Source organism: Macaca thibetana, chromosome 12, assembly GCF_024542745.1.
Source record: "Macaca thibetana thibetana isolate TM-01 chromosome 12, ASM2454274v1, whole genome shotgun sequence".
NCBI classification, from domain to species: domain Eukaryota; kingdom Metazoa; phylum Chordata; class Mammalia; order Primates; family Cercopithecidae; genus Macaca; species Macaca thibetana.
In genome coordinates this window covers 27,893,968-27,907,085 of record NC_065589.1, presented here as the reverse complement: position 1 = coordinate 27,907,085, position 13,118 = coordinate 27,893,968, and the positions used below count along the sequence as shown (strand labels likewise).

The 13,118-nt window shown below is 35.8% G+C and overlaps 1 protein-coding gene across 1 annotated transcript in view; it reads right to left on the bottom strand.

Moving 5' to 3' along the window:
* The window catches only part of BARD1 (BRCA1 associated RING domain 1), an 84,713-nt gene that overhangs the window by 49,118 nt on the left and 22,477 nt on the right, over positions 1–13,118 (bottom strand). Inside the window, 2 exon segments of the mRNA XM_050750476.1 lie at positions 2,782–3,470; positions 3,473–3,730. Coding sequence (XP_050606433.1) covers positions 2,782–3,470; positions 3,473–3,730 — 947 coding nt within the window.

The following is a 13,118-nucleotide window of genomic DNA, read 5'->3' as shown; positions in this document are numbered from 1 at the left end:
AGTATAAATAACTTTAGAGCCACTTCAAATCCTTTTCTGAAGTAGGTGGGTACAAAATATAATCACCACCAAAAAAGACACATACCTTTTGACAGCACAAAACCTGGTCCTTCCCCTTATTTGCTTTGGCTGCCTTTAAGGTCACCAAAACTAAATTCACTCCAGTTGTAGTAACTCTTTCCTCTTAACCAACTCCTTGTTCCATTTTATAGTAGTTTTAACTTTAGAGCCACTTCAAACCCTTTTCTGAAGTAGGTGGGTACAAAATATAAGTAAGATGGCAGAACTGCAATATGTATACACATAGATTATTTATTCTTGGCTGCAAATGAGAAAATTAGGATAGGAATGAAATGAAAACTGTTTCTAAAAAGATTGGCTGGGTGTGGTGGCTCATGCCTGTAATCCCAGGACTTTGGGAGGCTGAGGCAGACAGATCAACTAAGGTGAGGAGTTCAAGACCAGTCTGGCCAACATGGTGAAACTCCGTCTCTACCAAAAATACAAAAAGTAGCCTGGCATGATGGCAGGTGCCTGTAATCCCAGCAACTCGGGAGGCTGAGGCAGAAGAATGCTTGAACCCAGGAGGCAGAGGTTGCAGTGAGCTGACATTGTGCCACTGCACTCCAGCCTGGGTGACAGAGCGAGACTCTGTCACAAAATATATATATATATATAAATAAATAAATAAATAAAAATATATATATAAGCAAATCTACTGATTTTAAGGATATGTCTATTAAAATAAAGCTAAGGTGAGAGGCATACATTCAACTCATAAAAAAATTTTAAAAGGACACTATTAATTGATTTTGAAAACAATAAAAATTAACTTTTAAAAAATGTGCCATCACATAATCTGATAACTGGTGACAATAATCACATTTAATAATTAAGTCCAAGGAAATAAAAATGGATTATTCTAATTCTTGCAGAACTCTAACTGACAAAACTCGTATGAAGCAATCTATGGCAACTTTTACCCAAGACAGCAGAGCTGAACAGTTATAGAGACTTCATGGCCTGCAAACTGAAAACGTTTACTCTAACTGCCCCTTTAAGAAAGAATTTACGAAACTCTGGCCTAGACCCTAGGGATCCTCATTAATAAATTATTCTTATGGTTAGAAAAAAAGTCTCCACCAATATAAGCAAATGCTTGCCTGATAGTCCAAAAAATTCCCAGAAAGCAAAATACATAAATTACTATGTATTAGTCAGAAAAATGAACAAAAATAATAATTACACTAGTTACTTATGTCTATAACTTTATGTTTACAATAGCTTATATATACATATAATATACATATATATAACAAAGATGACAAAAAAGTCTGATTTTGTAAGTCAAGATTTGCAGAAATAAAACTAAAACACAACCAGAGCCAAGTCCAAAAATTCAAGATGTCCAAAGGATATGAGGTCATACTGTAAGGTCCCTGCCTCACTGGTATCAGAAATAGAGTACAGTCATCCCTCAGTATCTGCGGGAGACTGGTTCCAGGGTCCCAGCAGATAACAAAATCCACAGATCCCTTATACAAAATGATGTATTTGCAAATAACCTACACAGATCCTCCAGTATACTTTAAATCATCTTTAAATTACTTATAATACGTAATATAATATAAATGCTATGTAGATAGTTGTTATACAATATTTTAAAATTTGCATTACTTTTTATTGTGTATTGTTATTGGCTTTTCTCCCAAATATTTTTGATCCGCAGTTGGTTGAACCCATAAACATAGAACGCACAGATACACAGAGCTGACTGTATTCCTTATTAATCTGGAAGAAAAGCAAGGAAAACAAACCAGCAGCAGTTGGGATAAGCTCTGTTTGTGATATTCCCTTTCTCCACACAGAAATACAGGAATCTTTGGACCACGCTCAATGTCTACTCCATGTTCTTCCCAAATGTTTTATGTTGCCCTGGTGCCTCATGTTTGTGGGCCTCCAAGTGGTTCCTCCCAGATGCCCCAAAGTTCTCTACCCATCCAGAAGACCAAAGGGTTTCCTGGGTGAACTGACTACGTAAAGTCGCTAAGAGAGCATAAAAGCTATCCTAATTTAGTACTAAGGTCTACCATATCATACTTTCCTAACACTTGCATGAAATCACAGAGCAAAGCCTATAAAGCTGTGGTGCCTACTGCTCTGTTTCACATGTAGTGTCTGTGTCAATTTCAAAGATTTAGAAAACAGGCCAGGTTCCAAAAAATGCTGCCACATCCCAGGTGCTGAGAATAATTAAAGAGAATTAACGTTCATTGAACAGGTCAGTAAAAGGAATGGCTGACATCTTTGTGGTGAACCAGAGGAGCCATTTCTGATAGTCAAATGTCCTGGTCATTGGAGAAATGTACAGACCACATCCTTCAACCTTCCAAATTCTGGTGGGCTCTTTTACTAGGAAAACATTGTTGCCTATAATAACTTAGCAATTGTCTACATTCATAAAGCATGAGGACAGGTAAACAAAATGATAAAAACTGAAGGTAAAATAGACAAAAGCAGAAGCACTTGGCAAAATAAAAGCGGAAATATTCAAATACTGGTTTTCTCCTACAAGATCCTGCTGCCCAGACTCAGGGGCCACTGCTCCAACTGAAGTAGAGATGCTGTCCCTGTGAATCTGGCTTCTCTGGTTCAGAGGAAGTATCATGTCTGTGAAAGGTTAATTATCCTAGTAATCCTATGCCATTTTTCACCAACTCCAAAGAAATTGCTTTATAGGTGGCCTCATTCTGAGATGGTATTTCAGAGTAAGCATCCTACCTTAATAGAAGCAATGTGGAGCAAAGTCTCTCCTCTATGATTTCTTTTCACAGCCATATTGGGCAACAGCTTCATTGCTGAGGGGCTAGACATCACTCGTCTGTAACTTGAACTATTTAATGTAGAAGGTGGTGTACCCGGAGAAAGACTAATGAATTCATCTGACAAGTTACTCTTTTTCCTCCCTGATGTACCACCAACTTTACGTTTGCATGAAGGTGGTGAAGAACATTCAGGCAATGGTGTATTTTCTGAGGGCATCGTTTGCTTAACAAAATCTCCACTGGTGCTCAGAATGCTGGTTCTACATCTCTTAGAAACGGGACTGGAAAGTCTATTGTGATGGCCACGTTTTCCATTATTTTCTAATGGCCAAGATTTCTTAGATGTAAGATAATTTTTGCAGACCTTCTCAGGAGTCACTACTTCATTCCTGCTCTTAGTGTCCGGAGACTCTATTTGCTCAGCCAATGGTAAAGAGACTTCAGTTAAACTTCCAAAACATTCAGATTCTGTCAAGGAGCCACTTGCTAGTAAGTCTATTTCACCATTTATCTGAGGACTGGAGATAACGGATGGTTGGCTACAGAAAGATACCAGCTTTTGCTTTGATTCCTCTTTGGAGTCAAATTCACCATCTTCTTTTTCTGCCTCTAAATTCCACTTTTGGTTGATTTCAGCTAAAGTTTCTTTTTTTGCTTTTTTCTGGATCTTGCAGAAGCCTTTTTAGCCCTCTCAGAAACATCTGCAGGAGGACTTGTGGAAACAAATTCATAGGAGTCTTGCTGACCATTTGCATCTTTTTTTATTTCAGGCTGGGTTCGCACTGAAACTTTACTCACAACATATCTGACTTTCTTACTTCGAGGGCTAAACCACATTTTAATTGAATTCTTCTTGTTTTCTGCATCATTAAACAAACTTCTCCTAGGGTCATCTTCTTTCAAATCTGACAGGAAAAAAAGAAAAAGAAATCTGTTACATGAACTTTATTGCTCCCACAAGGAGCTCCCAAAGAATTCTGTTTATAGTTCCCCTAAAGTGTATCATCTTTTAATTATGTACTTCTTTCTCAGCTCCTAGACTATGAACTCTTTGACAGCAGATATTCACTCCTTCAATAAATACTTACTGAATCCAACTTTGTGCCATATCTTAGAGACTGAAGATATAGCAGAGAACAAAACATAAAACTTATATTCCAAATATAGTACCAAAAAACCCCATAAAATACAAATCTAACAGAATGTGTAAGTTCTGTTTGCTAGGAATTACAAAATACTTATTAAAGAATTCTACACAAACGGAGAGATATACCATGTTCATGAACTATAACAATATTGTTAAGATGCCAATTGTTCCAAACAGATTTACAGATATAACAAATCCCAATGTAAATTCCAGTAGGTTTATTTGTAAAACTCAACAAGCAATTATAAAATTTACATGGAAAAGAAAGGTACAATTTGAAAGGCAAAAAACTTAGAACAACCAACATAATACTGAAGAACAAAGTTGGAGGACCCATACTATATGATTTTGAGACTTATCTCTGACAAAATGAATACAGGGGATTAAAGACAATAGTCATGACCCTTTAGGTATCATCTAACATTAACTTCAAGCTGTATAACCAAAGATTAGTACGAATAAATAAACAATAACTACATACTCAAACATAATCTCTTAAGCCAAAGAAGCTACATACACATTGTATGTTTTCACTTACATCAAATATAAAACAGCCAAAACTAATTTAATGTGTTAAGTCAGAATAGTAGTTGGTTATCCCTATAGGGAAAAGCAGTGACTGAAAGGGAGCACAAGAGGGACTTCCATGGTATTGTTTTTGTTCCGGGCAAGTTCAGTTTGTGCAAATTCATTAAACTATACAGTTAGAAAATATATATATTTTCTAAATGTATATATAAAATAACTTTTTAAAAGTTTTTTAAAAATATAGATTTATAATTAAGAATTAAAACACAAAGATTCCATGGAGGGTAGACAGAATATACAAAGATTCAGTAGAGTTTTTAAGAAGAAAAATTAAAAAATTTTTCTGCACAGCAAAAGAAACTATCATCAGAGTGAACAGGCAACTTACAGAATGGGAGAAAAATTTTTGCAATCTATCCATCTGACAAAGGACTAATATCCAGAATCTACAAAGAACATAAACAAATTTACAAGAAAAAAAAAACCCATCAAAAAATGGGCAAAGGATATAAAGAGATACTTCTCAAAAGGAGACATTTATGCGACCAATACACATGAAATAAAGCTCATCATCATTATTAGAGAAATGCAAATTAAAACCACAATGAGATACAATCTCAGGCCAGTTAGAATGGCTATCATTAAAAAGCTAGGAAACAACAGATGCTGGACAGGATGTGGAGAAACAGAAATGCATTTACACTGTTGGTGGGAGTGTAAATTAGTTCAACCATTGTAGAAGACAGTGTGGGCATTCCTCAAGGATCTAGAACCAGAAATACCATTTGACCTAGCAATCCCATTACTAGGTATATATCCAAAGGATTATAAATCATTCTACTATAAAGACACATGCACATGTATGTTTATTGCAGCACTGTTCACAATAGCAAAGACTTGGAACCAACCCAAATGTTCATCAATGATAGACTGGACTAAGAAAATGTGGCACATATACACCATGGAATACTACGCACCCATAAAAAGGATGAGTTCATGTCCTTTGCAGGGACATGGATGAAGCTCGAAATCATCATTCTCAGCAAACTAACACAGGAACAGAAAACCAAACACTGCATGTTCTCACTCATAAGTGGGAGGTGAACAATGACAACACATGGACACAGGGAGGGGAACATCACACACCAGGGCCTGTCGGAGGGTGGGGGGTCATGGGAGGGATAGCATTAGGAGAAATACCTAATGTAGATGACGGGTTGATGGGTGCAGCAAACCACCACAGCACATGTATACCTATGTAACAAATCTGCACGTTCTGCACATGTATCCCAGAAATTAAAGTATAATTTAAAAAAAAGAAATAAAGCCGTTTGTTCTTCCCATAGAAGCCTTTTCTTCCCTCTACCTCTTCCCATTAATTTAGGTTTATAAACCCCCATTTTTGCCAGTTTGGAGAGTCACATTTTTCTGTGAACTTACATGTATATTCATAAATAAAAATCTGTCTTTTTTCTTACTAATCTTTTTTACAGTTTAATTCACAGGCCTCCATACAATGAACCTAAGAGTGTAGAGGAAAAGTTTTTTTCATTGACAAATCATACAAATCATCCACTTTTCTGATTTTGACAACTCCCTTCAAGTTGTCTTACGTTGTTTTTGTCTTTGGGATATTCATTTTCTCCAAGAAAAAAAAAATTGCCTTAAAATTCTCTCCCACTCCATGTAAACATAGGTAAAAATCAACCCAGGTCAGCCTAGCACAGTGGTAAGCACATGAATAGATAGTACTCAATAAGTACTAGTGAATACATTATTTGATAGTCTCTTAAATCTTTCCAAATGTTTATGTAAGAGATGTTAGAATTAATTTTAAGAGCTAAAAGAAAACTTGAAAATAATTTAGTCTAATTCTTTCATTTTAACAATGAAGGACTAAAGTCAAAACAAAAAGAAGGAAGTAGTCCCCTAACTCCCAATCTGGTGCTTTATCTCTCCACACAAACTGGATTAGCAAAAGGTAATTTCAGGTCCAGAAAAAAAAAAGAAAGAGAGAAAGAAAAAAAGAACATAAGAAAGGGAAGAAAGTTGGAAAAATAACAATAACCTGATGAGATTAAAAAAATAATTAACAAATGATTTCACGCTGACTGACAAACATTCTCCTAATTAACACAGACAATCTCCTTTGACCAACCAGGCTTCTTACAATATGTTTTGTGATTCCTATTAAAAGAAGAAAGAGGAGAAAAGAGAGAGACAGAGAAAAAGACAGAGAGAAAAAGAAGCTACCCAAATTTTGTTTTCATCTTTAAAGTTGCTCTTCATTCAAATCGAAAAGAATGCTGCATAAAACTCTACTTACATTACAGAACCAAAGAAAAATTTTAATGGAATGGAGTTCTAAACATAAGGTACCTTAAGAAGAAAACCAGTGGCCACTAGTCTTATTCCTAAGGGCTAAAACATCCACCATACAGGAAATAAACATCTGATGTTACTAAGATATTCAATAACATTTTCAAATGGTGATTATTCTTGCAAACTTTTAATACTTAAGAGATACATTATTTTCATTTTCTTACTGTTTTGTGGAATAAATTTCTTCTCAACATTCTCATGTCTTTATTAGCAAAAGAAAAGTACATCATCAATTATTTTTTATTTTTTTAGTCATTTTTTATTCACACAGAACAGCTTGTTTTATTGTTTTACCAGCTTAAAATTATTAATGCACCAGAAGATTGTTAATGATAATCTCAATTCTTTCAAGTTCAAAATTGCTTCTTCTGCCTATTCTTTCACCTCATATTTCCTGAGTACAAAAGTCCTATCTTTAAAAATACATTCAACTGGTAAAAGAACCTTAAAACAGGTAAGAAAAAATGGGAAACAGGCTTTGAAAAATAAAATAATTATTACTTAACTCTAGAAATTTCAGACATGATCCCTGCCTAGCAAAAGAGTAAAGATTTTCTACTCCGAAGTGTAGCCATTGCTTCCTGCAGAAGGAATGGAAGCACGACATTGAAAAGGCAGTAAAATGATAAACCTGCTGGAGGCAGGAGTACATATCTGAATAAGGGCAGATTCTCCTACGTAAACCCTTTAAATGTCATAGGTGAACATGACCTGGTCCACAAAATGTTATTAAGACAGGATCTTGGAAAGTATCAGAAAGAGGTATCCATTCACATAGAGACTTTATGTCTAGATTCAACAAGGTCTTTTCTTTGCAGTGATAAGTAGATTTCAAAACCAAGTCACTTCTGATACAATCTCAAGTCTATAGGAAAGGTCAAAATGAAATGTTGCCAGGACTACTTTTCAAGAAAGACTCAGGATTACAGAGACATAAAGGTTAATCCTCTGATAGTCTATGATAACTTGCATTTGATTTTGTTTTAAATTATTTTAAACATAGATGACATTTTCAATTAAAACCATGTCAAACCCTGAGGTTCTCAATGTTTGAAAAACTTTAAAAATGTAGAATTGAGCTTTTAAAGGAAAATTAAGCCTTATATATAGCAGCAACATACTCAACTGACTAAAAACCTAAATCTAAAAAGACCAGAAATTTCATACTCAGATGTACATATTTCCTACCTTATAAATGAGTAAATGAAGATAACATATTCAACGTAATTGATATGAACACAATTTTACTATTCATCTGGTAATAACGTTACTCAAGAAGATTTTAATTATGTGTCTTGCATAACTAAGCAAGGAGCACAATAACAAAGATAACTGTATATTCTGAATTTTATTAGATATTCTGAATATCTAAGATAATATCTAAGATAAAACTGTAAAAAGCAAAACACTACTGCTGGAACATAAATCACATTATTAACAACTACCAACAATTTTTACGGGTGAATGCTTCTCAGCACGATAAATCATAATATTCATTTCATGAAGAAAAACATTGGTCCTTCCTCTGCACAGTAAATTCCTTAATAATAATATTTAAAAGAAAATTCTATTCTCTGAATTTCAGAGTACATCACAAAATATTGAGGAACAGAGATGCACGTGTTACTAAAGAGCTGCTTAGCCAAGTTTTTTCTTAAAATTTAATAATCAACTATAGAAAAAAGAGGCAATTAGAAAATGTGATTTAGCTATCATTAATCTACATCAAAGGATTATAATGATGTACATTGTGTGCCTTTCAAATTATTCTCTATTATAGGTTTCACAACCGAAGCTGAGAAATCTCTTTGACGAACCAGTTCCTTATTAAAAATCAAAGGAAAGTCCTTTGCTACCATCTGTGCAACATTAACGCCTTCACTAAAGAATGATTATTTTATAACTTAGGAAGCATTTAGCTCTATTTAAAAAAAACAACGGCAACACAGCTATTCAAACATTCATCTTCCTCTATTATAAAAACGTCAGAGCATATATGAAACACTGTGTAATCGTTACAGAAAGACCAGCATCTCTCTCTAAAGCAGAAAATAGAAAGGGAAATTGTAATACTGTAAAAGCATAATCAAAGTTTTTTTTTTAATGTCACCAACACCAACATGTTTCACAGAACCTGACCAGCACCTGCAAGGTCTGACTTAATATGATATGGTTCAAGAGAAAATAACAACTTTTAAATTTAACTCCATTAGTAAAAATAAGATCATGTTATAAAGTGTTATAAAGGATAAGGTAAAGTTATCCATAAATGGTTGTCAGCAAAATTTGACAATCTCCTCTTTAAAGTACACTGAACCAAGAAAAATCTGTTCAAGTATTTAGAAGCTCATTTTAGAAAGTATTACTATAAATCAGGCTTCTTTATCTCCGGTATACCATACACTATGTTCATGATTTGACAAGTTCTTCCTAATTGCCCATCTTAATTACAGTAATTATATATATTATAGTAAATGCAAGTAACAAGGTTCATTTGAAAGATAAATTGTGAACTACAGGGTTTCTAAAAAAGAAAATGTGAGAGATGTTCACCATTCCACTTAATTCATCATCTTCTACACATGACCATTTAACAGAATCATACAATTTTGGAATGACAGCTTAGGAATCACTTAATCTAATACCCTTATCCTAGTGAGATCATTTTCCAACATCCTCATTATTATAAAGAAGACTAACTGTCTTTTGTCCCCAACTATCAGTTCCTGGTATATCGTTTACCTTCTAACCTTTTAGTTCTAGAAGTACCTACTAGATAATCAACTACCACAAAGGTACTGCATAAAATACATAGAATAGACAAACTGTAAAGAAACAAAGGGAAATGTTCCAGAAAAAAATCTCAAATGCCCTTAAGGCTAATTTGTTTTCGGAAGAATTTGGGATGAAAAACTGGGGACTACACAACTTTAATATAAAGTAGAAAAAGCTCTGCACCATGGAATTTAGAGATCTCAACAGAAGGTTACAATTCAATGTTTATACTCTAAATTTATTGTCATTTTCTATCAAAGTAGCAAAGAAAGATACTACTATTATAATTTTTTAAGAAGGCCTATGAATGCATAGATGTTATCACTATAAAATGAATTATTTAAACCAAATTCTAAGAATGTATTTTAAAATTATTTTAATTAGGTCAGGCACAATTAGCTCATGCCTCTAATCCCAGCACTTTGGGAGGTCAAGGTGGGAGAATCATTTGAGGCCAGGAGTTGAAGACCAGCCTGGGCAACACAGCAAACCCTATCTCTTCTAAAAGAAAAAAAAAATAATTAACTGGCTGGGTGTGTGGTGGTGAGTGCCTGTAGTCCTAGCTATTTGGGAGGCTGAAGTGGGAGGATCTCTTGAACCCAGTTCAAGGCTGCAGTGAGCCATGATGGTCCCACTGCACTCCATCCTGGGCAACAGAGCAGGACACTGTCTGTCTCAAAATAAGTAAACAAATAATTTTAAGTTTAGTCTCTAGGACATGAATTAGCACTGCCAATTTTTATGCAACTCAATTCAACAAACATAATGAATACCTACACTTCTAACCAAAAAGTTGTGCAAAATAGAAAAACAGTAAGAAATGTACAACATAACTGCCCTGTGTAGCCTGGGTCTTGTTTCCTTACCTACAGAATAACGGGATCAAAGATGACCTTCACGTTCCTAAATTCTGGATTATGTGTTATCTAAACAGTGAAATTCAATTCAGCTTAATATAAGTAACGTTGAGGGCAGCAGTGCTTAAGTCCAGTAAGGACTAGAGTAATTATTCCTAATTATAATAAAGAAAACAAACACAAAATGGTCTTTGGGAAATTAATCACTAGAATTCTCTCTACAATCTCCAACTCTACTTAGATGAGAAAGACTACATTCTTAAAGGCCTCAGAAACTTATTCTAAACACAATTTTCCTAAATATCTTTAATGATGAAATATGAAGAAAGCATTTCATATTCCATAGTCCTCAAAATATAAATGATTCAAACATCACTAGCTAGAGTAAAATTTCTGGAAAGGAGTCTATCTTACTCTTCTTTGCACCCCTATGGTATAACATAACTGACAGCAGTAAATCCATCAAGGGTTACCCTGCTCTCCATTTATCACCATTAAAAATGTTATAGTGTTATAAATTGAGTTCTTCCCCCAACAAAATTCACATATGTTGAGGTCCTAACCCCCAATAACTCAGAATATGACTTTACTTGGAAATAAGGTCATTGCAGATGTAACTAGCTAAAATGAAGCAATACTGGAGTAGGGTGGACCCCCAATGCAATATCACTCCTGTCCTTTTAAAAGGGGGAGATTTCATACAAACAAGGAGAACACTATGTAAACATAAAGATGGACATCTACAAGACAAGGAGACTGGCCTAAAACAGGTTCTCTCTCACAGACCTCAACAAAGAACCAACCTTGCATACACTTTGATCTCAGACTTCTAGTGCCTGGAATTGTGAGACAATAAATTTCTGTTGTTTAAGCCACTCAGTCTGTGATACTTCGTTACAGCAGTTCTAGCAAATGAATACATTACCATACAGCAACTGGTGAAGAACCAAATCAAAATATCATCATAGCCACAAACCCCAAAGTAGCACTTCAAATTTCAATGCAAAGCCAATAATCCTAACAGACCACACACTCCTAAGAATCTAACAAAAGTCACTTTCACACAAACATGAACAGTTTTCATACTGCACAATTAACTCAAGAAACTCACTGATGCCTTACTGTTGGGAAGAGATCCCCCCAAAATCTGACCATAAACTGACCCTAAACAAAATCTCTGCAGCACTGTAACATGTTCATGATGGCCATGATGCCCATGCTGGAAGGTTGTGGGTTTACCGAAATGAAGGTAAGGAACACCTGGCCCATCAAGGGTGAAAAACCACTTAAAGGCATTCTTGAACCACAAACAACAGCATGAGCCATCTGCGCCTTAAGGACACACTCCTGCTGCAGATAACTAGCCAAGCCCATCCCTTTATTTTAGCCCATCCCTTCGTTTCCTATAAGGGATACTTATAGTTAATAAAACATCTGTAGAAACAATGGTAATGACTGGCTTGCTGTTAATAAATACGTGGGCAAATCTCGTTCGCGGCTCTCAGTTCTGAAGGCTGTAAGACCCCTGATTTCCCACTTCACACCTCTATATTTCTGTGTGTGTCTTTAATTCCTCTAGCACCGCTGGGTTAGGGTCTCCCTGACCAAGCTAGTCTTGGCAAGTGGCGCCCAATCTGGGGCTCGAATCCAGGTTGAAGGGTCGCCGGAGCAACACTTGGAGAACGTGGAACTAGCTGGAGGACACCTGAGTACTCTTAAAGCAATCCCCGTAGTAACAAGGGGAGCTTGGAAGCATTGGGATAACAATGGGACAAGTATGGGCTGTGGTTCGTTCCACCTTAGAACTTTTTCACACTGATGAGAGGGAGGAAGGAGAGTATAACGAAGTAACAAAAGAGGTTACAGAGCATGTTTTTTGGCCAGGTAAAGCTAAAGCGGCAAAGGAGGGAGAGGTTCTTCCCTACCCTTCTGCACTCCCTCGTTATTATTTTCAAGAAGAATAGTGGCCTGACCCTCCAGATCTTCCTTTTCCAGAGGACAGTGGGTGAAAAATAGTTGCCCGAGTGACTGTTCAAGCAGTGCCTTGAGCGACTGCTCTTAGTTCTATTCGGGCAGGAATTCAGCAAGCTAGATGAGAGGGTGACTTAGAGGCTTGGCAGTTCCCTGTTAGAATACACTCCCCAGATCAACAGGGAAATATAATAGCTACATTTGAGCCTTTTCCTTTTAAATTACTCAAAGAATTTAAACAAGCTATAAATCACTATGGACCAGGTTCTCCTTTTGTAATGGGACTGTTAAAGAATGTTGCTGTTTCCAGTTGGATGATTCCTACTGACTGGGACACTCTTACTTAAGCTTGTTTAACTTCTGCTCAGTTCTTACAATTTAAAACTTGGTGGGCAGATGAAGCTTCCATTCAGGCTGCTCACAATGCCCAGGCCCAACCTCGAATTAATATAACTGCAGACCAACTTCTGGGGGTTGGCAGCTGGACTGGTTTAGATGCACAAGTGTTCATGCAGGATGAGGCCATAGAACAGTTTAGAGGAGTGTGTATTAGAGCTTGGGAAAAAATCACTTCAGGTGGAGAACAATACCCTTCCTTTAGTGTTATAAAACAGAGACCCAAAGAACCATATG